The sequence below is a fragment of the Guillardia theta genome (genome assembly GCF_000315625.1).
Source record: "Guillardia theta CCMP2712 unplaced genomic scaffold GUITHscaffold_58, whole genome shotgun sequence".
In the NCBI taxonomy this organism is placed as follows: domain Eukaryota; class Cryptophyceae; order Pyrenomonadales; family Geminigeraceae; genus Guillardia; species Guillardia theta.
The window spans coordinates 213,170-238,053 of record NW_005434616.1 but is presented as its reverse complement, the minus strand read 5'-3'; the positions used below and the strand labels follow the sequence as shown (position 1 = coordinate 238,053).

General features: G+C 49.3%; 9 protein-coding genes across 9 annotated transcripts; 5 read left to right on the top strand and 4 right to left on the bottom strand.

Annotated features, from left to right (window-relative positions):
* Positions 1-31: 31 nt before the first annotated feature.
* Positions 32-900, bottom strand: GUITHDRAFT_112324 (hypothetical protein; the record flags this gene model as incomplete). Its single annotated transcript, XM_005828541.1, has 3 exons — positions 32-344; positions 446-573; positions 676-900. The coding sequence occupies 3 exons, from the start codon at positions 898-900 to the stop codon at positions 32-34; spliced, it is 666 nt and encodes a 221-aa protein (XP_005828598.1).
* A 954-nt stretch (positions 901-1,854) lies between these two features.
* On the bottom strand, positions 1,855-2,723 carry GUITHDRAFT_112323 (hypothetical protein; the record flags this gene model as incomplete). Its single annotated transcript, XM_005828540.1, has 3 exons — positions 1,855-2,167; positions 2,269-2,396; positions 2,499-2,723. 3 exons carry the CDS (start codon positions 2,721-2,723, stop codon positions 1,855-1,857), a joined length of 666 nt encoding a protein of 221 aa, XP_005828597.1.
* Positions 2,724-3,677: 954 nt separating this feature from the next.
* Positions 3,678-4,546, bottom strand: GUITHDRAFT_112322 (hypothetical protein; the record flags this gene model as incomplete). The annotated part of the gene is made up of 3 exons (XM_005828539.1): positions 3,678-3,990; positions 4,092-4,219; positions 4,322-4,546. The coding sequence occupies 3 exons, from the start codon at positions 4,544-4,546 to the stop codon at positions 3,678-3,680; spliced, it is 666 nt and encodes a 221-aa protein (XP_005828596.1).
* A 1,845-nt stretch (positions 4,547-6,391) lies between these two features.
* Positions 6,392-6,670, top strand: GUITHDRAFT_112321 (hypothetical protein; the record flags this gene model as incomplete). Its single annotated transcript, XM_005828538.1, has 1 exon — positions 6,392-6,670. One exon carries the CDS (start codon positions 6,392-6,394, stop codon positions 6,668-6,670), a length of 279 nt encoding a protein of 92 aa, XP_005828595.1.
* An 892-nt stretch (positions 6,671-7,562) lies between these two features.
* On the top strand, positions 7,563-7,874 carry GUITHDRAFT_74578 (hypothetical protein; the record flags this gene model as incomplete). Its single annotated transcript, XM_005828537.1, has 1 exon — positions 7,563-7,874. The coding sequence occupies one exon, from the start codon at positions 7,563-7,565 to the stop codon at positions 7,872-7,874; it is 312 nt and encodes a 103-aa protein (XP_005828594.1).
* A 6,146-nt stretch (positions 7,875-14,020) lies between these two features.
* Positions 14,021-14,323, top strand: GUITHDRAFT_112319 (hypothetical protein; the record flags this gene model as incomplete). The annotated part of the gene is made up of 1 exon (XM_005828536.1): positions 14,021-14,323. One exon carries the CDS (start codon positions 14,021-14,023, stop codon positions 14,321-14,323), a length of 303 nt encoding a protein of 100 aa, XP_005828593.1.
* Positions 14,324-14,368: 45 nt separating this feature from the next.
* On the bottom strand, positions 14,369-15,459 carry GUITHDRAFT_164337 (hypothetical protein; the record flags this gene model as incomplete). Its single annotated transcript, XM_005828535.1, has 3 exons — positions 14,369-14,988; positions 15,034-15,115; positions 15,424-15,459. The coding sequence occupies 3 exons, from the start codon at positions 15,454-15,456 to the stop codon at positions 14,369-14,371; spliced, it is 735 nt and encodes a 244-aa protein (XP_005828592.1).
* A 260-nt stretch (positions 15,460-15,719) lies between these two features.
* Positions 15,720-16,406, top strand: GUITHDRAFT_56886 (hypothetical protein; the record flags this gene model as incomplete). Its single annotated transcript, XM_005828534.1, has 2 exons — positions 15,720-16,024; positions 16,148-16,406. Coding segments are annotated over 2 exons (564 nt in total), but the record flags the coding sequence as incomplete, so codon positions are not given.
* Positions 16,407-17,460: 1,054 nt separating this feature from the next.
* GUITHDRAFT_164336 (hypothetical protein) lies at positions 17,461-19,628 on the top strand (the record flags this gene model as incomplete). Its single annotated transcript, XM_005828533.1, has 12 exons — positions 17,461-18,259; positions 18,307-18,407; positions 18,461-18,508; positions 18,563-18,598; positions 18,658-18,718; positions 18,775-18,841; positions 18,893-18,965; positions 19,016-19,071; positions 19,122-19,195; positions 19,243-19,286; positions 19,509-19,562; positions 19,611-19,628. The coding sequence occupies 12 exons, from the start codon at positions 17,461-17,463 to the stop codon at positions 19,626-19,628; spliced, it is 1,431 nt and encodes a 476-aa protein (XP_005828590.1).
* Positions 19,629-24,884: the final 5,256 nt, after the last annotated feature.

The window sequence follows — 24,884 nt, the reverse complement described above, 5'->3', positions numbered from 1 at the left end:
CATCTACACTACGTGTGTAAGGTCCGGCATCTTATGCGGAGATGGCATCATCCGATGGCTGATAAAATTGCTGTCCCTGCTGCTGCTGCTGCTGCTGCTGTGGCTGAGCCAGCTGGGTGGTGCTGTAGACGTTGGCTCCAGTGTAGCTTGGTGCAGTCATGGTGACGGTACTCCAGGGAGCAACGGACTGCTGGATGTAGTGCTGCTGGACAAGCTTGGGGCGGCTGTACTCGAGCACTTTTGACATGGTGACCTCCTGCTGCACGGTCTGGTAGGTGGGAACCTGGACGGTCTTAGGCTCCATCACGGTGCGAGGCTCCTGGACAGTGATCTCCCTGTCCTCCCTGTTGACAGGAAACAGCGTCAAATATCGCAAGCCTCACCCTCCCAGCTGAAGAGATAAGCCCAAGCAAGGGCAAGTGCAAGCAAGAAATGAGATACTCACATGACAGTCTTGGGTCGCTGCACGGTGTGGACGCGCTCCTCCATCGCTGGGACCTGGTAGGTGATCTCGACCTCCTCCATGATGACCTTGGGAACCTTCACGGTAACCTCTCTGCTCTCCATAATAGTCTGTGATCGCATGAGTCAGTCGCGCACCTTCTATCCCATGCTGACACGAAAGCTCTTGCTCCCTCTCTCACTCTCACACCGATGCGCATTCCGCTAGCTCACCTGGTTCTCCATGACGGTCTGGGTGGTCTGGACAGGCACTGGGATGGTCTGCGAGTAGACGACAGGCTGGAGGCTGCCAACTGCTTGGGGCACGCCGTAGGAAACAGGAGCGGCAGATCCGCTGGTGACGGGGTAGCCGTAGGACATGACGGGGTAGGAGCTCACGGGAGCAGCTCCTGGCACTCCGGAGATCACGGTTCCGGGAGCGTACTGGAGTCCGGACATCATGGGAGGGTAAGGGTAGGGAACCTGTCTCGGTGTCAGCTACAAGCACATTGCAATCAAGCCGCTAGATCCAGTATCCTCTGTCTACGGAAAACAGATGCCAATGCCCCTTCTACATTATCCCCATCACCACATGTTTGTCAACATCTCTGGCTGCCTATCAGCGTGCAGCACTAATAGAAACAACCATCCCCTCTACACTCGCTTGCGCAGCCCCCTCCCCTGCAAAAAAACCTATCCTTTCTCTTCTCCTCGAGGGATCCCCCGCCGAGGAGGAGCAGAGGCAGAGGCGTAGCAAACAAGAGCAGACCAGACGATTTACAAGATGGGATCACAGGCAAGCACATCACAGCATAAGAAGCAGGAGCAAATGAAGCATAAGAGACCACGGCAAGAGCAGAACACTAGCGCACAGAGCGGGTTGACACCTGCGGGGCGGGGGTGGTGCTGCTCATGGCGGTGGCGAGGCAGGGACTACGTGTAACGGTAACATCACTCACGGGAGTACTGGTACCCCTACCCAAAATTTGCCCTTGCAATGAACCGGTCCATTAAGGCTATGGTTCTCGACGCTCCTTACGATGCAAGCCCGCCTCCGAACCTGATCGATGGTTATATTACACTGGCCTACGCCGCGGGCCATGCACTGCCGTCTATGCAAGCCCAAGTTGCTCGGATTCCGAAAGCCAACAACGCTCTGCTTGCCATTCACCATGCTCAAGAAATCACCAACACCCACACAAGACCAAATCTGACCACAAACCCCAAAAAGATACTGAAACAGCATGAACATTATCAACTGCAATCAGCTTGCTACAGTTGAACCCAAAATGTGCCAAGACCGACCTGAACGATCAAAAATCGAAGCAAAGCTTGATTGGATTTACTGATCGTTACACAACATCGATTAAAAAACACCCAAACATCTACACTACGTGTGTAAGGTCCGGCATCTTATGCGGAGATGGCATCATCCGATGGCTGATAAAATTGCTGTCCCTGCTGCTGCTGCTGCTGCTGCTGTGGCTGAGCCAGCTGGGTGGTGCTGTAGACGTTGGCTCCAGTGTAGCTTGGTGCAGTCATGGTGACGGTACTCCAGGGAGCAACGGACTGCTGGATGTAGTGCTGCTGGACAAGCTTGGGGCGGCTGTACTCGAGCACTTTTGACATGGTGACCTCCTGCTGCACGGTCTGGTAGGTGGGAACCTGGACGGTCTTAGGCTCCATCACGGTGCGAGGCTCCTGGACAGTGATCTCCCTGTCCTCCCTGTTGACAGGAAACAGCGTCAAATATCGCAAGCCTCACCCTCCCAGTTGAAGAGATAAGCCCAAGCAAGGGCAAGTGCAAGCAAGAAATGAGATACTCACATGACAGTCTTGGGTCGCTGCACGGTGTGGACGCGCTCCTCCATCGCTGGGACCTGGTAGGTGATCTCGACCTCCTCCATGATGACCTTGGGAACCTTCACGGTAACCTCTCTGCTCTCCATAATAGTCTGTGATCGCATGAGTCAGTCGCGCACCTTCTATCCCATGCTGACACGAAAGCACTTGCTCCCTCTCTCACTCTCACACCGATGCGCATTCCGCTAGCTCACCTGGTTCTCCATGACGGTCTGGGTGGTCTGGACAGGCACTGGGATGGTCTGCGAGTAGACGACAGGCTGGAGGCTGCCAACTGCTTGGGGCACGCCGTAGGAAACAGGAGCGGCAGATCCGCTGGTGACGGGGTAGCCGTAGGACATGACGGGGTAGGAGCTCACGGGAGCAGCTCCTGGCACTCCGGAGATCACGGTTCCGGGAGCGTACTGGAGTCCGGACATCATGGGAGGATAAGGGTAGGGAACCTGTCTCAGTGTCAGCTACAAGCACATTGCAATCAAGCCGCTAGATCCAGTATCCTCTGTCTACGGAAAACAGATGCCAATGCCCCTTCTACATTATCCCCATCACCACATGTTTGTCAACATCTCTGGCTGCCTATCAGCGTGCAGCACTAATAGAAACAACCATCCCCTCTACACTCGCTTGCGCAGCCCCCTCCCCTGCAAAAAAACCTATCCTTTCTCTTCTCCTCGAGGGATCCCCCGCCGAGGAGGAGCAGAGGCAGAGGCGTAGCAAACAAGAGCAGACCAGACGATTTACAAGATGGGATCACAGGCAAGCACATCACAGCATAAGAAGCAGGAGCAAATGAAGCATAAGAGACCACGGCAAGAGCAGAACACTAGCGCACAGAGCGGGTTGACACCTGCGGGGCGGGGGTGGTGCTGCTCATGGCGGTGGCGAGGCAGGGACTACGCGTAACGGTAACATCACTCACGGGAGTACTGGTACCCCTACCCAAAATTTGCCCTTGCAATGAACCGGTCCATTAAGGCTATGGTTCTCGACGCTCCTTACGATGCAAGCCCGCCTCCGAACCTGATCGATGGTTATATTACACTGGCCTACGCCGCGGGCCATGCACTGCCGTCTATGCAAGCCCAAGTTGCTCGGATTCCGAAAGCCAACAACGCTCTGCTTGCCATTCACCATGCTCAAGAAATCACCAACACCCACACAAGACCAAATCTGACCACAAACCCCAAAAAGATACTGAAACAGCATGAACATTATCAACTGCAATCAGCTTGCTACAGTTGAACCCAAAATGTGCCAAGACCGACCTGAACGATCAAAAATCGAAGCAAAGCTTGATTGGATTTACTGATCGTTACACAACATCGATTAAAAAACACCCAAACATCTACACTACGTGTGTAAGGTCCGGCATCTTATGCGGAGATGGCATCATCCGATGGCTGATAAAATTGCTGTCCCTGCTGCTGCTGCTGCTGCTGCTGTGGCTGAGCCAGCTGGGTGGTGCTGTAGACGTTGGCTCCAGTGTAGCTTGGTGCAGTCATGGTGACGGTACTCCAGGGAGCAACGGACTGCTGGATGTAGTGCTGCTGGACAAGCTTGGGGCGGCTGTACTCGAGCACTTTTGACATGGTGACCTCCTGCTGCACGGTCTGGTAGGTGGGAACCTGGACGGTCTTAGGCTCCATCACGGTGCGAGGCTCCTGGACAGTGATCTCCCTGTCCTCCCTGTTGACAGGAAACAGCGTCAAATATCGCAAGCCTCACCCTCCCAGTTGAAGAGATAAGCCCAAGCAAGGGCAAGTGCAAGCAAGAAATGAGATACTCACATGACAGTCTTGGGTCGCTGCACGGTGTGGACGCGCTCCTCCATCGCTGGGACCTGGTAGGTGATCTCGACCTCCTCCATGATGACCTTGGGAACCTTCACGGTAACCTCTCTGCTCTCCATAATAGTCTGTGATCGCATGAGTCAGTCGCGCACCTTCTATCCCATGCTGACACGAAAGCTCTTGCTCCCTCTCTCACTCTCACACCGATGCGCATTCCGCTAGCTCACCTGGTTCTCCATGACGGTCTGGGTGGTCTGGACAGGCACTGGGATGGTCTGCGAGTAGACGACAGGCTGGAGGCTGCCAACTGCTTGGGGCACGCCGTAGGAAACAGGAGCGGCAGATCCGCTGGTGACGGGGTAGCCGTAGGACATGACGGGGTAGGAGCTCACGGGAGCAGCTCCTGGCACTCCGGAGATCACGGTTCCGGGAGCGTACTGGAGTCCGGACATCATGGGAGGGTAAGGGTAGGGAACCTGTCTCGGTGTCAGCTACAAGCACATTGCAATCAAGCCGCTAGATCCAGTATCCTCTGTCTACGGAAAACAGATGCCAATGCCCCTTCTACATTATCCCCATCACCACATGTTTGTCAACATCTCTGGCTGCCTATCAGCGTGCAGCACTAATAGAAACAACCATCCCCTCTACACTCGCTTGCGCAGCCCCCTCCCCTGCAAAAAAACCTATCCTTTCTCTTCTCCTCGAGGGATCCCCCGCCGAGGAGGAGCAGAGGCAGAGGCGTAGCACAAGAGCAGACCAGACGATTTACAAGATGGGATCACAGGCAAGCACATCACAGCATAAGAAGCAGGAGCAAATGAAGCATAAGAGACCACGGCAAGAGCAGAACACTAGCGCACAGAGCGGGTTGACACCTGCGGGGCGGGGGTGGTGCTGCTCATGGCGGTGGCGAGGCAGGGACTACGCGTAACGGTAAAACCAGTCACGGGACTTTTAAGGAACCTCTCAATACCCTACCCTCGTTTCTATAGTCTATTTTTCTCTTGCGTGTCTGCTCTTGGTATAGGTCCACCTGTTTGGTTTTCCTTATGGCTCGCCCAAGAATTCAGTTAGGGTTACTAGTATGGCTTCTTGTTCCTCACTTGCCTTCCTCTGCCCATCGTCTACCCCTTATTTTCCCATTTCTCATTGCCTCATGGCCCTCCCTCGCTGCTACCTACCCTACCCCCTCTTTGCTTCCTCCTACCAGATTTGTTCATTTGCAGGCATACCCCCTTTCATCTTTCCATCCCACCCCCCAATCCATTTCTGCTCGGGACGACCTACCATATATTTCTTACCTGCCTACCTCGTTGTGACTGAGAACAGAAGGCAAGGGTCAGGCTGCTGCTAGAAACTATGGAGCGTTTGTAGGAAAGAAGAAAGGGAGGACATCCAGGCCAAGTTGACAAAAGTTGAGCGAATCTTAGGGGTGGGTCAACGTGGGTGGTAAACAGTTGGGGGGTCATAAATCCATCGTGGCTCAAGTGTAACTGCCAACCTAGGGGTCATAGAGGGGTCTATTGAAGTGCGTGCGGTGGGTGCCAGCATATCGGATCAGGAGGGGTACTTGAAACAAGCTCGAGAATCAGCCCAGGAGAAGACAGGGGTGGTGATTGTCGGAAGCGAGATGAGCACCCTGGCACCGTACGAACTCACTGCTAAACGGTCTTGTTGTTTTACGGTGTCTATAGTCTGCAATTCTTTTAAGTGTCTCTTTAGGTGATTTTCCCGACCTACATCACCTCCCACAGGATCGGCGTATTTACACAGCATGGACCCCGAGACCGTACGGCTGGTTGGGTGGATGAGGTAGTCGATCAAAGTACCGGGGTGTGTGTCAGAAGTCATCACTTGTGATAGGTGGGGTACTCCGAAGGTCGCAAGATCAGGGCAGGACCCGTCCTTTCTCTCTCCTGGGTGGTTGCACCATTTGCGCAGACGATAAGGGGTGACCTTGAGGATGACAGGGTGGGGTTGTGGGTGCCAGGGAGGGGATGAGGGGTTAGCATCTGCTTAGAGACATGGAGGGTTGTCCAAACTTCGGGCCCCCCTCAGAGGCTGCAGTATTACAGAGAATCAGCAGAGAATCATCACACTGGGCGTTGCTGAGCCTCCGTTCATTTGACAGCCTTCAAGATACCATCCGGGGAGTCCGCTGGAATCGCTGGGTGATAATCGGCAAGGAATGGCTTGGAAGCAGAAAGCTGTCAGATAAAGACGTTCGACGTCTGTCGCTTTCAAAGCCAGTTGAGACACTACCTATCGAGTTGAATTTTTACAGACGCAAAGTGATGAAACCTTTATATTCTTGCTGTTCCCTTCCGAGTTCATTACTGCAGCACCACTGTGACTCAGTGACTGCTAACAAAACGAAGCCGGACTTGATGACGGACAATCGGTTTGACGATGATCGTGCCAAGCCCAAGGAGGCAGCAGCTGGAGCGTACCAGAGCTCTGCCTTCGCTGAAGCTTCATGCAGGAAGAATATTATGGAGCAGGAGTGGGCAGCAAGAGAATCTATGGTCTTCTCTTACAGCCACGAGGACAGCAAGGGCTCTAACGGCTACTGACACACCTCTGGGGTACAACCCCTGTTGGGCGACAGAGTTTCCAAAGTAAGGGTGGTATCTCCTGTACTGTGGCTGAACCTCGATGAGGAGCAGGCAGCAGATCTAAGCGGACGCACGAGGGATGCTCACTCGTGCGTAAGGAGCCTCACCACCCCTGGTCGTTCCTCACCCTCGACTATAAAAGGATCGTAAACAATTGCTCAGGTGGTCTGTCCTTCTCCTTGCTGTGTGTGCCACGAATCGATAGTGTGTTGGCGTTATCAAATCAACATCTTCATATCTCTACCCTTTGCACACAGCACGTCCATTGCTTTCATTGAATTTTTCCTTTCATGCTCCATGAATGTCACCCCGTGGCGGATCATACTGCTAACGAAACTTCTAAAAAGAAATCTTATGATTGCAAATCGAGCTGGGGTTACTCTCCACGCCTCCCCTCTCGGTGAGCCTTCGAATATCAGGCCAAGAGATCTCCTGCACATGAACTTCTCCGCGCCTGTACCTCTCGATGCTCCTTGCTCAGCGATTTCCCATTCGAGGGGCCTTCCCCTACTGCCATTCGCTATCAGGACTTGTGGGTTGAGGTTACCTACCATGCGCCTGTCCTACCCCTATTTTCCAGGTGATTCTCTGTGTAACACTTGATGATAGGGGTGGGGGTAGTTGTAACCCCACCCCTTTACTTCCTACCTCGGGCCGCGCAGAGGGAAGTGGTTCAAAAGAAACAAAAGAGACAATTTGGACACTATTGACACAAGAATCGACCAATGTACTACTTGAATGATTCAATGATTTATTTTCCTGCATTACACCCCCGAGGGGTGGGGTACGGTGCGCGGGTGCTACAAAGCCAGGTACAAAGAGGTTCCTCATCATACACGTTCATCAACACATGACGGGGAGCGGAAGAGGCTGTAAGGGACTGGGCAAGGGAATAGCCAAGCGACACAGCAAGGTTCTGCGCGACAACATGCAAGGAATCACAAAGCCTGCCATCAGAAGGCTCGCCAGGAGAGGAGGCGTGAAGCGAATCTCCAGCTTGATCTATCAGGAGATTAGGACTGTGCTTAGGGAATTCCTGGAGATTATGATCCGGGATGCGATGATCTACGCAAAGCATGCAAGAAGAGATACTGTCACAGCGATGGACGTGGTGTACGCGTTGAAGAGGCGAGGAAGGACACTTTATGGATTTGGTGGGTAGGTTATATTGATGACAAGAAGAAGAAGATACTGCTTCCGCGGAAGCAGGCAATCATGTTTCCTTTTCAATGTAGGTTCCAATTTCACTGGTAATCAGTTCGATGATCGTCAGCAACCAACTCCTTCTTCAGCCTTCTTCTACTGTGTAAACATTATCCACACCACTACGGCAGGCATCACTGCGAATCCTGTGCTCACTTCTATTGCCAGGAAACTTCACTCAATCTCGGTGGCATCGTCGCCTTCAATTGCCCGAGAGTTCTGCAGCGCTCCACACTACACAGGAGCGTCAAAGAAAATGCGTGTAGTCCTGATAACACCTACTCGCCATGTTTTATACACAATCGTTTGAGTGTTACTCTCCGAAGCTGGTATGATAACATACCAGGTTTGTTTCTGTGAAAAACATATAGACGATATTGGGAATTTTTTGTCAGTTGATCTTTGTCGTTGCATTCATGCGAGACCGGATAAGAAAATGGCTCACACGCAGACTTCCTCTGCTTGATACCTGGCTGGTGTGTTCAAGAACCATCTATCTATAACAGGAATGATATTCATGAAATCCTGTTTGACAAGTTCCCTTAGTCCGCATTTGACCGTCAAAACGCGCAAATATTCTTCAACATTTCCTTCAGCCTGAGTTTTGAGCGGCATTATTACCATCTCGATCGTCATGATTATCGGACATTTTAGGATTTGAATGATTACCATCTGTTTTATTACGCCTGCGAGGCATACTTCATCATACCATGATTCCCGCCGCACCCGGTGGCGCATCATTATGCTCTGAGACTTTGCCAGTTGTCTATGCAAGAAGCAATTGAATGAGTCACTGTGATCAGAATGAACATTCAACGCCACATTATCAACTTACTGATGACGACCATGCGGGTCTCAGCGTCGCATTCCTGATTCGGGGAGTGTCAAATGCTGATGTTGTCAGCCTGGCAGATATGCGTTTCCGAAGTTCAACAGATCAGAGTCGGCTGACAGGCTCGCCGGAGGGCCCGGCGGCGGGAGGCGGCTCCGACTCCAGTGACGGAAATCATTCAAGTGTCAGGGCTGAGTCCGAAGATCATGGCACAGTCCCAGCGGCTGTGCTATCCTAACGGTAGGTACTAGTACACGGCCTTAGATCAACCATCCTTACCCAGTAACTTGCAATAAACTTGAACTACATGAACTGATGACTCTGATCAAGTTGGCGTGCCACGGTGGCAAACCGGGCCGTACCGGTCACCGCCGGGGCGCCGCCCGGCAATGCCAGACGATTTTTCTCTATCACCTTCAACGGTGTCCGATCATCACGAGTCGGATGGTCGCTCGCGGGCCCGGGCCCCCCGGGCTCCCGGGGCTGCAGCCGGACCCGGGGCCGGGCCCGCCGGGCTTTCCAAGTTCACTGAACCGTTCGGAACTGCGGAAGCACTGACTCCGAACTTGACAACCATTATGCCGCATGGGCTTCGGAGGCTTGTCCCTGACACTGTCGCACAGGCCAAACCGGCGGCGAGAAGAGAAAAGCCAGCGAGAACCAAACCATGCGTTTGCACTGCACTGCGGCACTGAGGTCGGATCACCTGAGACGTCTGGTGAGGCCGAGAGGCCACTATCCAGCGCTGCCGTTTCCTTCAACGGTTAGTTCGCCGAGCGATCCGCCGCCAGCCACCACAGAAAGCGCAACGCATCATCCTGCCGCAAGAGTCTATCAGTGCTGGTGATGACTCAGTGGGCCCGGGGAACTCGGAAGAAAGGCCCTCAGGTTGGCGGGAGTCTCAGTGACAGGGAGTCAACCGTGCCACCGTGGGGCCGAGCCCCCGCCCGGCCCCGGCTAGTATGGCAACGCAGCGGTATGCCACGGCGAAGTTGAAACGGTTTGTAGGTCAGACCGGGGGTGGTCTCAGGGAGGTCAGACTTCTTGGAGGGGGTGGGGGTGATGATGGCAAAACGGCGTGCTACAAGACGAGAGCCGAGGCGAGGAAGATCCTGAAATAGCACCCACCCCCTTTTCACCACCCTACCCTGGTATCCTCATTTTCAATAAGACTACCCTCCCGTTGACTTTCTTTATTGATGCCTTGCCCTCACCCCTCATTTACATACCCAGTGTACTGGTAGGATCAGATTGCAAGCCACATACCCTACCCTGCCTCGTCTCGATCACCCCACCCACTCTCCATGTATCCCTTACCCCTCGGCCGTGCTTCGCCAAACCCTTTCCTTAGGGTTCGTCCTCTCTTCGCCCTTCCTCTTTAACTTTCCTCTTCCTTGTCATCTGACAACCTGATGTTCTCTACTTTCTTGCTTTCAATCATGCTGCCCTGATCCTGCTAGTTCCTTCCAACTTTGATTCTGGTTATTCCTATTCCTTCCTTTTTTCTTGATTTTCGTTGTACTCGACATCCCACCACAAATGATCTGAAATCGACAAAGTCAGCTGTAAGCTATTACTGAATTCACTGAAAATATTTGGATGTCAAGTGGCAAAATTCTTTTGGGGAACGATAGTCTTTGGGATTTGGAACCTTCGACCGAGAATCCTAATTCAATGACAGCGTTCAGCTTGGAAGAGCTTACTGGAGAACATGCTCCTCTGACTCAGTACACAAACTCCACGACAAAGCATGAGACCGAAAATGTCCTGCAGTCAGAAAATGGAAGTCCAGAACGAGGGACGTTTCGAGCTCACCCGAGAAAGGAAATTCGCAATCCTTCTATTCAGCGAGGATTGAAATTCTTGCTTAATGACGATGACGATGACGATGACGATGACGACGATTACTTCATATCGTTATCAAAACTGCGTTCAATGCAGCAGTCACCAATATTTCATGACAAGCCAATTGAACCAGAATTTGCTGTAGCTCAAGGCAAGTCAAAACCAATTCAGAAGATATCACCGAAGGAAGAAGGGAACCGTCTACCCAGCCTCTCACAAGTTGGAGCAACCCTCCTCTACGAAGCAAACCTTCGAATGAAAAGGACTTTATCTCAACATTGTTTTGAGTTGCTGTATTCAAGGAGGAACACGATATCTTTGCGGAAGTTCTGGTCCTCCTGGAACCAGCTTGTGATCAAGAAGAATGTACTTGATAGAGATATTGGAAGACTCGTTGGAAGGATTGAGATCAAACTGACTGAAGAAGCATTCGTTTTCTGGAAACGGCTGATCATTTTGAATAAGTCCTTGGTTCAGAAGCAGCGAATTATCAATCAACTGGCAGCGTTCAAATCTGTCCAAACATCTGTCCTAATCTGGAAGCAAAGGCTTAATCAAAAGCGAAAATTTGAATCAATTGAACGGTTCAAACAGTCAAGAAGCATCACAAGTACCTTTTGCGAATGGGTGGAAATCACGATGCAAAATATCGAAAGATTGAAAGGAATTAAAAGTTTCAATGCTCGTTTGCAGATCAAGATATTGAGATCAGTGTTCTTTTCAATCGTACAGGTGATAAGGTCGCGAAAGCATCTTGAGCTTCTGAGTTCTAATCTAGCAAGAGCAAATTCGACAACGTGTCATCATGCTTATGCCAAATGGATCAGTTTACTTCGATACAATCAAAGGCTGGAACAGATTGCACGATTAACAGCTGGTCGATGGAATGCTCTAAATACCAAATTAGCGTTTTCGGAATGGTTTGAATGCTGGATATTTTCCAGACAATGCCATAGAAAATATGTTATGATAGTATGTAGAGGCCGACGAACTTGTATCGAAAAGCTCCTGACATCTTGGATTCTGCTTTTTGAAAGATCCAAGCTACTTCAAATGAACCTGGCAAAGAAATATAGTCGTCAAAACTTTCAATTCCTTTCACACGTCTGGAGGAAAATATTTCAATATCTGGGCATTTTGAGACACTTCAGAAGTTGCTATATGAAGTTACAACGAATGCGAGTGCATGATTCGAAGACCTTGTTCTTAGATGCCTGGATTTTGTACAAACAAAAGTGCATTGCAGTATTTAAAGCCAACCAGAAACAAGCTTTTCATGATTTTAGAAGAAGAAAGCAAGTTTTTGATGTATGGCAGCAGAGTTGGAACAAGGCTTCACAGCTTCAACAATTCATGGGAATCCTCAGAAAATCGATGTTCGGAACTCTTTTGAAAGAACATTTTCAATCTTGGTATCACTTGTCAGTGTACTATTGGATTTCTTGGAGAAAAGCAGAAAAAATGTCCAATCGAATTACTTCAACGCTGGTAACAAGTCCTGACATTTCACATTGGTGTGATCTGAGACCAATCTTCGGCAGGTGTTCGTCTACTTTGCAAGTTGGCGTGTTCGAATCCGTGTCCGAAATCGTGTAATCGATTTCCTCTACAAGATCCAGCGGCGTAGTGCAATTTCCTGCTTTCAAGGTGAGTCATGACACTCTGTTTCCTTCGTTGCTTTGACATGTGCTGCAGCTTGGTGGGAATGTGCAGATCACGAGATAAGTAAGCGCGGTCGAACCGAAGAGGGCATCAGCAGGATGGATGCGAGGCGCTGTTACAAACAATTAGAGAGACACTTGGAATTCTGGTACGAGAAGATGTGTGCGAGAGGACGAATAAGAAACATGCAACAAATCAAGGAACGGCTTTATCATCGACGGTTGTCAATGAGGATGATGATGTCTTGGTCAAGCTACATTGCGAAATATCGCCTTCTTGCCAAAAGACTGCAATGGTTGAATCACAAGGTATCGTATAGACTGCTGCAAGGAACCTTTGCGAATTTCAATTTATGGAGACGTTTCTCACGCAAAAGTGAACACATCATACTTTTCAAATCGCAGGATAGATTTCAGAAACTCTTCAGATTTTGTTGGTCTTCTTGGATGGAAATTTGCAGATTGAATCTTGTGCGGAACAGGAAATACAACCTTATGGTAGAGCGGGATGATTCGAAATCATACTCTACTGTGTTTCTTGCTTGGAGTCAAAAAACATACTTGAAAACCACTTTGAAAAATCGTTTGAATAATTTCACGAAGCACACTGTTGAATTGCGCCTTGCTACAATGTACTTTTCTAGTTGGAGAACGAAGCACAGAAATACTAGGAAATTTCTTCAATTTGCAAGAAGGAGATTACTCGCCCAGCTTGAACGTACTTACGAAGAATTTTATTCTGCTGTGAAACATTTACATTTCAAGAAATATCACTTGAGTTCCATTCTTCATCGTGTCGATTCTAGAGTGAAATGTACTTTTTTCAATATGTGGCATGCTCGTAAGGAGTGTAGCTTGCAACAAAAGGTTGAGGCCACTGAAATGAAAAGACGATCGGACTTGGACTGTATGAGCAAGTCATTTCACGCCCTCAGCTCAAAAATCAAAAAACTCATACTTTACCAGCAAGGACAAGCGTATCTTCAAGATCTCCACAAGAAATCACTTTCACGGAAGTGTTTTGCTCAAATGTCGGGGATTGCGCGATTGCGTACAGATTATGGAATAGTTTTAGATTTGGTGCAGTCAAGGCGGTGCGAGCAAAGGAAGTATTCATTCTTAGGGCTATGGGCAGATTTTGCAACTCAACAAAAAGTCATCAATGGCAGGGCTAATACTTTGTTGAATCGTAATATCAGGATATTGTTGGAACAAGCATATTCCGCTATGAAGCACACATTGGTTTTGAGCTATTCAATCAAGCAAATCAAGGATCGAGGAGGAAGAAAGTTGCTGGATGAATTCTTCATGCAGATGCTCAGCTATGCGAAGTTAAGTTGTGAAGAACGAAGAAAGTTGCTGCATGCAACGAAAAAGTATTCCTCTACATGTTGCAAGTCTTATTTACTAGGTTGGCATATCATAGTGATTGCTTCTCGCCAAATGGAAACCCGTCTGGAGAAGCTTTACTCAAGAACCGTATTGAAGCTCACGGCAGCAATGTTTCAATGTTGGCAGGCTTTCGTCGTCCAAGCGAAAAAATTTTTGCGGCATCTCATCTCACGCAGACACATCGCATTGCAGCTTTGCTTAGCGACGTGGCAAGGACTGTTCGACGAGAATGAATCCAACGCATGCAAGATCATGTTGATGACCCGCAGGCATCGCTCTCGATTCAAACATCATGTTTACCGACGATGGGATGAGTTTTCAGCTCTCCAGAGAAACAGACGCATAAGTATGCTAAGGATCTGGCATAGGTCGAACATGGTGACGGTAAGGAAGATGTTCAGACTCTTCATCGCTGGATGTAAAGTGTCCAGACGGTCGAAGATGCTTCAGGCAAAAGCAGAATCGAAGGTCAAGCATGACAAAATTGTTGCGGTCACAAGATTTCTTCAAAAGATCGCACTTTCGAAGAAGCGATATAGGCGGAATATTGAGAGAGTGAGAAGGCGGCACGCGTTGACCCTTATCAAGGATGCATGGACCAGTTGGCATGCAAAGATGGCAACGACAAGTCGGATGCATCAAGTGTTGTCCAAGGCCATCGACCTGAACCGACATTAGAAGGCAGCCCTCGCCTTGTGGTGGCGAATAAAGAGCTTTTTGATATCATCCTACATCCACAACCTCCATCTCCCACTCAGAATTGTCATCATGCCCAGGGGCATCGTCCAAAACTCCTGGCACTCCAACGGGCAAGAGAGGGAGACACAAGTTGGTAAAACTTCCGTACTGCCGACAAATAGAATCGAAGGTGCTCCATGCACAAACCCTCGACGAATGCCTTGACAGGCTTGCTATCTCGTCCTCTCCTGAGTAGTGCGGATCAAGGAGCAGACACCTCGGAACTTGCGCATCCTCCGCTTCTGAGATACAGATACCCAACACTGTCCTTGCTCCTCCTCCCTGACCACCGAGCATGATTGGGCTCCCTACTGCGGCGAAGTGCGACATGATAGATCTCGTAATGCTGGGGTCCCACGGCTCGTCATTCCTCCTGTGGATGATTCTGCAGGGAGCGGAGTAGAAGTAGTCGAGGAGGATGGAAATCTCGACTGATCCTATCCAGTCTGAACTTCCGAGAAACTTGCAAGGTTTGTCGCCCATCTTAACCAGCACCTCTTGCATCTCTCGTATGGACGGGACCCGTTTCTCGTCTCTAGCTCGGAACCCCTTCAGAGCGTACCATGAGAAGATAGTCTGGCAGGACCTGTAGGCGCAGCCCCACCCTGCGCATCAATCAGGCATGCTATGAAGAAAAGACGATTCATCACCGTGGTCAGAGATTCCCTGGCCGTAGTGATGGTATTCATACGATCCTCTCACATATTCGCTGCTTTTGTTCACAGCTTCAAGCTGTATCGAGCGAAACCGATTCAGTTGGTCTAGATCCTGCAAGTATACTAGCGAGTGCTAACTTGCTAACCCAGCCCAGATTGCTTCTACTCGACTCGATCGATGGATTTGACCGTTTCTATCATGCATACTTCTGCTATCTTTCCTTATATTGCTGTTTATCTACTCTCTACATCTCACTGTTTCCGTCGCTCCCTCCGATCCTCTTCGACTCTCTTCCGGTCAACGTTTCATCTCATCACAACCTTCTTGTCTCATCGCGTTCTCACTTCCTTCATCTCCTCTCAGCATTGTCGCTTCCCATTTACCTGCAATAGTTTGTGGACATCACGCAGCACCATCAATCAAGGTTGAGTGCCCTCATCCCCTCTTCAGCAGTGATCGTATGAGGGGGATGAGTGCTGCGAGAAAAGCTATGTCAGCGGCAACGGGGAGCAGTGAGAGGTTGGGGAAGAGGAGTAGGAAGCTGAGCTCAGACGCGAGAGAAGAAGAGAAGGACGAGACAGAAGACCATCAGAGACTAGAAAAGAGACGAAAAACTAAAGCTGCATCCCAGCACAAGTGTGTCCAATCGGTATGCAAGGAGTGCGGGGGCAGCAGCATATGCGAGCACGGGCGGCAGCGATCACGATGCAAGGAGTGCGGGGGCAGCAGCATATGCGAGCACGGGCGGGTCCAATCACGATGCAAGGAGTGCGGGGGCAGCAGCATATGCGAGCACGGGCGGGTCCGATCACAATGCAAGGAGTGCGGGGGCAGCAGCATATGCGAGCACGGGCGGGTCCGATCACGATGCAAGGAGTGCGGGGGCAGCAGCATATGCGAGCACGGGCGGCGGCGATCACAATGCAAGGAGTGCGGGGGCAGCAGCATATGCGAGCAAGGGCGGCAGCGATCACGATGCAAGGAGTGCAGGGGCAGCAGCATATGCGAGCACGGGCGGCGGCGATCATGATGCAAGGACTGCGGGGGGAGCAGCATATGCGAGCACGGGCGGCGGCGATCATGATGCAAGGACTGCGGGGGGAGCAGCATATGCGAGCACGGGCGGCGGCGATCACGATGCAAGGAGTGCGGGGGCAGCAGCATATGCGAGCACGGGCGGCAGCGATCACAATGCAAGGAGTGCGGGGGCAGCAGCATATGCGAGCACGGGCGGGTCCGATCACGATGCAAGGAGTGCGGGGGCAGCAGCATATGCGAGCACGGGCGGCAGCGATCACAATGCAAGGAGTGCGGGGGCAGCAGCATATGCGAGCACGGGCGGCAGCGATCACAATGCAAGGAGTGCGGGGGCAGCAGCATATGCGAGCACGGGCGGCGGTAATCGGTATGCAAGGAGTGCAGAATACAAATTGGCTAGAACTGTACTATGGCAAAGTAATGCAGAAATTGGTTGACCTCAGTTGTAACAAGCCAGGTTTTGCTCAAGAACGAGTCAAATGCACCAGAAGCAAGGGTTGAGGAGCACATGACAGATAGACTGTATGCTAGGATGTGAAACTAAGCATCCAGACATCATGAGAAACACGTGACGGTCGTCTTGCCGTTTACAGGACATTTTTGTTAACTCGGCGCTATCATTGACTGGCACGGCTGGCATGCGATCCATCAAGGACCGTACTGCCGCAACATCTTCACTTGCCTTCAACGAAACGGATGTTCCAACTTCGTGGCAGCAAACTCTGGCCACAAGTTCTTTACGGTTCAAATTTTATCTTGTGGCCGGTCTTCAAAAGCCGGCGGGCAAGCGGAGGCGGACAAGCGGAGGCTTCACAGAGTCTCTCTTTCTTCCTGTCCGATCTTATCTTATCTCTCGTTCAATTGTGACTGACTGCACCCCGGCTCGTGGCTGACTACTGTGAGTTTCGTGTGCCATTAAAAACTCTGTCTTGAGCAAACGGCCCTTGAGTAGTAAACTCCAAAGCCCTTGAGTCATGGCATCGGCAGTGAGTCGCACGGCCCACCATCCTGCCGCGCCCGGCCCCGGGCCCCTGACGGCCCGGCGGCGGACACGCCGCGCCGCCGGGGCGGGGCTCGAGTCCGCGGGCCGCCGGGCTAACTGCCTGTCGAACATTCGGTAGGTGCGCCTCAGATCATGGTATGGCCGCTCAGCGCAAACCGCTTGGAAAGATGGTGTAATGGCTGCATGCGGGCACTTGTTCTTGTTGTTTCTCCTCCCTTTCCTTGTTGCGTTCTTCGACTAGCTGATCCCTGTTCCTTCCATGCAGGCGCTGTTTCTCCGGCATGAATGGGTTCAGGCACGCCATCATTTGACTCAGTTGTGTCGATTTAAATGTCTGCGATCTGCGCAGATCAGTGTGCCGAGTGTTCACCATCGTGTCATGCAGTTTTCATTTGCAAACAATCGAAGGTTTTCAAGCACACCAACTGAAGGGAACGGCAATGATTACTCCAAGGGACGATACACTCTATGGCCATGGATATTCGCAGTTGCAAGTGGGTCATTGACAATCTACGTCATCAATTCTATTGAAGATGAAAATCTTTACAAGCGGATTGTCAAAGAATTGCGTGCATCCTCGGGTTTGAAAGCTCTTCGCGCTCTTTTCGTGTTCGCTGGGCGCAGGCCAGATGAAGTGCGAGAGAAGCTGGCGAGGAATGGTTGTGTCGAGGCTCTCGTGAACTTGCAGGTACGCACGAGCAACGATTTACAGGATTATGTCTCAAAGCTAGAGAACTTGTATGCTCTGTCAATTTCTAGCGGGCAAATAGACAATTTTCGCGATCAATTCGTGTCTGCCTTCAACAATCGGGAATTTAGCTCTCAAATGCTTGCAGTTGTTATGGATTGTGATCGAGGCAGGGAGAGATTTTTCGCTTCAGAGAGGTACATGGATGTTATTAACTCGCTCATCTCAGATGAGAGCGAATATGACTGGGCGGCACTTGCGTTGGAATATCGACAGAATAGGAGTGAAGGAAAACCCTCCAGGGCTCCATCACATTTTGCGCGCGGGCAAACGTTTGGATCCTACGCTGCTGACGACGAGCAGACAGACATGAACGATGCTGTTGTACGAGAGACAACTAAGGCTCGGAATTGGACTCCTTCAGAAGCGATGTTGGTAGCAAGCATCGCGACCGATCCTCGCGGCCAGGAAATCTTGTGCAAGAGCACAGGTGATTCTTTTGCTTTGCTATTCGATTCTCACATGTGCTTGTACAAGCTGCTCAAAAGCTCATGCTCGATATCCTATCAAGAGATGAAATCATTCCAAGAACCCGCCAAGAAATCTTGGAGTTCCAGAACCATAACATCCGCAGACTGGTTAGCTGAAACTCGATTGTTTCTTTTGTTAAATTCACATGTTCATTTGCAAGGCCATTATTCGTGCGATTGGTGGAATTGCAAAGCTTCGGAGTGAAGAGGTGCACTCTTTATTTTCACGATTCAATCTTACATTAAGACGTTGAATGGCTTAGTCGACGAATTTCTTGAATTCGCCGGAGTTGACGAAGGTAGTTTTTGTTTGTGTTTGCCTGTTCTTTTGATCTCTCGTTTCCATTGTTTTCCCCAGAGTCTTGTCGATTTGTATCACAGAAAGAAAGACTCCGATCCTCTCGCTGCAAGGCTGATAGGTAATAAGAATGTTGCACCTCAGAGCTCTTTGTTGGATAACATGTGATTGCTGCAGTCGATGTATCAAGAGAGATTGCAAATGCGATTCCAAGTTTATCCTACGACGCAACATTTGAGCCCATGTACCTTTCTTTGTTGTCGTCGTATTGTGATAATTCATGATATCTGTACAGTTTGTCCGAAACCAGATTTCACAGCAAGATCACTTCTCAAGACATTTCATGGGATTTTCCGCGGGTCATGCTGGTTGTTTGCTTGATCATCGCTAAAGTCGTCTTAACATTTTGCTTTAAAAGAATGCATTATGGGCGGGAGTTTGCGGATCGCTATGGGGAACCCTCCGACACTACAGGTGCATTCCGGAACAGTCTATGTCTTCCTTCTTGTGAAGGATTTGGACAGGATCATCAGGCAGAAAACTGTGATTCCGCTTCCAGGCACTCTCCAGAGAGCAGCGCAAGCCAGCATTCCTGCAGGTTGCGATTCGGTTTTTCGATTTATCTTCTTTAAAACTTTCCCACAGCTGTCGGGAGCATGGGGCTCAGCGTTGTAGCGTCCGGCATTCAAGTATATCTTATTCGAGAGCTTTTCCAAGAAAAATCTACTATGTGATCACCCAGGAGTCATAGAACACAAGTTTTGAACCTCTCCATGCAGGTCTAAGGAGTTTTCTGTGGGTGGAACGGCTGTTGTAGCCCATTTTTGTATGCTTCACCGCCAATTGATTGAAAGATTTGACCTATAGTTTTCAGGTGCGATCGGCGTTGCAAACTCTATTGCCCCCTACAGTTTCGGAGGGTTTGTCTTATCATCATTGGTCACGAGGCCTTTCTTGCTGAACAGGTCAGCTTGATCAAAATGATAAATGCTCTCTTCTCACAAAGCCTGCAGGTCAGAGCATTCCCATGATTTTGGCCCGACTGTCGTGTAGATTTAAAGCAATCTGGTGTAAATCGGAAATATACCGCTGTGCTCTCTAGAAGTATTCCATATTTGCACTGCCTTACTTGGTGTATTCACGCATTCTTTAATCACCCTACCTACGGTCTACAGTTTCCGACTTTACCAACATGAATAGGTCCGACTTCCACTGCGACATTTTCTGAGCAAGGGTGTTTACTGCTCAATTTCATTTTAGTGATCTTGTACTTCAAGCCATTTTACCTTCCTGTGCTTTGCAGTTCTTGGGTTTTCTCCTTTTCCATAAGAAGCTTTCCCTCCAGCTCTTGTCTCTTTTCCTTACTGCTTGCTAAGGCTTGCTCCATTTCAAAAGCATGCTTCTGCTCCATCAGTTTGATCATCTCTTCCCTCTTTGCTACTTCAGCTCTCAAATTTTCAATCTATGAATGTCATCAAAAGATCAAAAGCACTCTGCAAGAATTTGTACCTGTTTGTGATCTGCTTCTGATGTTTGTTGGCCGTTGCTATTAGGTTCTGCTGCACATTTCTGGCTCCTTTCTCTCAGTTCCCCGTCCTGTATGTCGGATCTATCCTTCACGTGATCAATCCATTCAACTGGAGGGCCTAGCCTCCTCCTCCTCCTCCTCCTCCTCCCGCTGTTTGCCTGTGGCGATGCCATGATGTCCAAAGTTTGTGGTGGAGGAAAAAAAAGGCGCCAAAAATCCCAACCCACCGGTCCTTTCATAATACCCCTAGTACATGACTTTCCTAGGACCATTTCCACTAGTTGAGTTACTTATGACTCAACCAATGTGCTAGGACCTATTTCTGTAGCAGTTTCTGTAGGACATAGTCTGGCATACGAGGGCGATGAGTTTCAGCACTCTCCTAATGCTGTGGGATTTCAGCGAAGGGGAGGTGTGTGCTGCGCGCTGGCTGCCGATCGCCAGCATGGCGGTGCATGCTGGTCTTGTTCTGACGGTCCACACAGGTGTATCTGCTCTTGATCCGTTTCGTCCTTGTCATGCAAGTTGGCATTGCGGTAAGGAGGAAACAGTCGCTTCGTTTCACTGGACCTGACTTTCTTCAAAGGCGATCTACATCTTGTACCTCATCGGGTTCAGATAGTACTGTTATGAAGCTCATTCTCACTCAACTTCCAAGCAGATTGTTTTTGGGCGGTTCCTTCTCACAAGAGACTTCGGGAGAGGAGGAACTGAAGCAGCATCTTCTTGCAGAGGTATTCCCTTGAACTTCGTTTGAATCGAGCTGATGAATCTCAAGGGAGATCAAGAGGATGAGGATTCGAGAATTCCAGAACATCTGAAGATGCAGTGAGTGACGGGGAGTCCAACTTGCTCTCCAAGTCGAGATCGATCCCGTCTTCGATGCGATTCTACCCACTTTTTCGCGCTTGCATCAACTTAACCTGGTTGCTTGCTGTCTGCGGGGTCCAAAGGAAGCCATGTCCTACATCATCATCGGACAAGCTGTCTGTAATTGAAACGGCTGAGAGGCTCATCGCAGAGTCTCAGGCAGGAAGTAGAAATTGTCATATAAAGTTCCTTGACATGTTTGCCGGGTAGTTTCATGCTGCGATTTCCTGTGGTGAGCAGCTCCTGGGATTTTCTGTGGGTGAGGTGTACACCGACCATGTGAAAGTATGAACGATGCTGTGCTGCAGAGGACTCTGCTGGCTACGACGTGATCGCGCGCAGCTGCCTCTATCTTGGAGATTTCCAATGCTGTGCAAAGAGCTGTGCAAGCATACGCAGGATCAGGTATCCCCTCGCGCTGACGGCAATGCAGATCATGATTTTCTCATCTAGGTCCCATCAAGCTTGCAATGAGGCACATGTCGGGACAATGCTGTTGATGTGTGGGAACTGCTGGGCTTCTATCGAAAGCTGGATTCTTGCGCAAGAAGCTTATTCGATGGCAGCGAGTTGTTCGGTAGCTGTACGGATGTCTCTCATTATAGAACTGATACTGTTCAAGAATCTAGTTGCAGATACGATATCCCATGCCTACAATAATTTGGGCAATGTCTATCGTCTCCAGAAAAACAGTGAACAAGCGATCTTTGCTGTATTTCGTTGGCTTTGCTGACCTGTTGGAACTTACCATCATCTTTCAGTATCTGAATGCTTCAAAATTTTCAGCCAGCCCTGCCGATTCGTATTTTAATGCTGGATCTCTTCTCTTGGAGACAGGAAAGAAATTCCTTGTTTCCATCAAATTCAATATTTCATAACTAGGCAAAGTAGGTGAAGTGGAGAGGGCCTCTTATCTTTTGATGCAATCTGCCACTTCGGAGCCGTCCAATCTTGAGAATCTAAGGGCCTTCGCCAATTCATTGAGCATACTAGAGCATCCTTCACCTGAAGTTGTTGAGATGGAATCAAGACTTCGTCAGATGATCCTCAGACTTGGGGATAAGATTGATAGTGCGCTTGCACTTTTTGAAATAGCAGGTATTCATTGATTGTTTCGGTTTTTGAATGCAATTCTAAGTGTGTGTTTGTGCAAAGCTTTCAGATTGAAAAGCAATTTGTACAAGGAAGAATTCGCTCCCATGATCTATTCAGCTATGAGAAGATCGTGGTACGAGTCCAGGCATCGTGAATCCATCATGGCACTCGTTCCCGAGATTGTCAAACGACTGATTCAACTTGGAAGTGTCAATCTCGCAAAGTTCATCCTTTTTCGATTAAGAGATCTTCCATCGATCACAGCTTTAGACCTTTGGACGATAGGGTATCAATGAAATGTTTGCTGTCTGTTCCTCACATTTGGAACAAAGGACCACATTTGCAAGCAATGAAATGCGCGATTATGACAATTCAGCGTCTGTTCTAAGGAGAGCAGTGAAGGTGAAATGAATTCTCGATGAGCAAAAACATTGAACTTGAGTAGATGGGTCAAAAGAATGCCATTCCAGCCTTTTATCGGCGCTCCAGACGACTTGTACAAACTCAACTTAATCGTACTAGAGCTGAATTGTTTCAGGTAATTGGGAAGAAATGGAGTCATACCTTTCTGGTATGAAAGAGGAGCTGAAAGCCATACGTGGTACTTAGATTCTTTGAGGGCTGTGTGTCTTGACTTCACCTTGATAAAGCCGCGACTGCAAAGAGCAAAATCAAACGATTCTTGAGCCCTTATGAAGCATTGTACTTCAACTTTGATGCATTGGAATTTCTCCACTTGGCACAGGTACGAAGCGAGTAAATCATATTCAATATGACACTTCTAATCGAAGATGTATGCCTCTGATTTGAACATGGAAGCTGCAAAACTTGCACCTTCAGCTCCTTTTCGATCGCTTGATATTCACAGACCTGTCTCAATTGCTTACTTTTCGTCTGATTTCAAATTGAGCCATCCGATCGGACAGCTGTTGCTGCCAATTCTTGAAGCGCACAACAAGAAACAAGTGCGTTCACATCCTCATGTTCTGGCAAATGTGAATCCTGACTCGGGCAAAGGTTAAAGTTTTCTGCCTAGATGCTCATCCAAAAGGAATCAACAGATCAAATGTGAACTGGAGATCCGAGGTAATGGTGGCTTTGATCAGATATTCATAATGAATACTGAACCAAGGTTCTTCGAGAATGTGGGAGCCAATATATTGCCGTAAAAAGATTTGGACGTGTGGTGCGGGGAGGATTTTGACGGCCTCTTGCAGGTGGGCGACATGCGGAGCTCAAAGGCTGCTTCTTTACTGAACCAGCAAGTATCCATTCCAATCCTGACAATGCCTGGTGTGTTGCTGATAGCCGTTCCTTATGTATCAGAAATTACATGTGATAGTGAATCTCAACGGATGGTCAGGAGAGGATCGCAATGACATATTGTTGCACAGGTTGTCTCTGGCCTAGATTCAAGTTACTGAAGGTTTCTTTCCAACAGGCCCGCGATGCTGATTCTTAATGCTCTTGGATATGCTGGCACTAGTGGGTAACTCATGCAACTGATTCTTCAGCTGCGTCTTGTCAATTTCCATCGCCTGCAGGTTAAGATTTGTGGACTACTTGTTGACCGATCGCGTCAGTACACCTCCGGACTACAGGTATCTGATCGTTTAGAAACTTGTTGCAACTTGTTTGAGACTGTCTCAGCTCCTTCTTCACGGAGAATCTGCTCTTGCTTCCATCATCGCATCATGTACTAGCCCACAAGAATCTCTTCGGAACCAGGGCGGACGTCAGACCTGTACCAGAAGAGTTAGTATCGTGATCAATTTGAATATCGACCAACGAGCAAGCAGATATCATTGGTTGCGGAAAGATCACTATGAAATACTTTTTGCGTGTTTCAATCGTGTGAAAAAGATCAATCACCGTACCTGGGACAGCTGGATGCGCATAATGACACAGGAATTGCCGCCATCGTTGAGTCGCTTCCATCTTCTGACATTCAACCAGGCAAATAATTCCTTGCTGTGGTTAACACGTTTAGCAATGTCAGACGGCACAGAAAAGAATTTAAAATCCAGAGCCATGAATGCAGGTTGGAACCTCCATCACAATATTCCTCGCAGTCATGGTTGAGTTGTTCCAGGTGTGAATGAGTCAAGGCTCATATTCTCGACTCCCTTTTCATCTTCGGATCATATTTTCATCAAGGTCCGTCTCACTGCTATCTTCTTATCAGCCAGTGTCACCCCAGTCATTCGCTTTCTTTCCCCTCACATCTATGAAAAGGGCCATGCCGACGTCTTTCTTGATACACCCAACTACAACGCACATGTTACTGCCGGAGATGCTCTATGGGTATTGAACATGGTGCGATGTTGTCCTCTCACATGCTTCGAAGGCGGGGGTGAGCATGATCGTTCTTCCGTTGGAGAGCATGGCTTCTCGGATTTCTTCATCGTTCTCCTTCGCGATTTCTTCAGGAATCCTTGTTGCACGCAATGAGAAGGTACCGTCGTTGAGTTGCTATCGCTGCAGTGAGCCTGGAATGTTGCCATAGGACTATGAGGATATGGCGGTAAAGCTGAGTCGAAGAAAGGAACTCGTAACATCCATGAAGCTGCGGCTCAATCGCGTTAGACCTGCTTCATGGAAATCCTCTTCGCTGTGAAGTGATAATTGGGGCACAGGAAAAACTTTTATCAAGGTTATTCAATGTTGTTTATTGGGTCGAAAACTTCGAGAGAGGTAAGGTGGCCCCAATGCTTCCCTCTCCGCTCACCTGGTGCCAAAGGGGTAAAGTGCATCTTGGAGTTGCAGCTGGGAGATCGAACCCGGAGCAACGCAA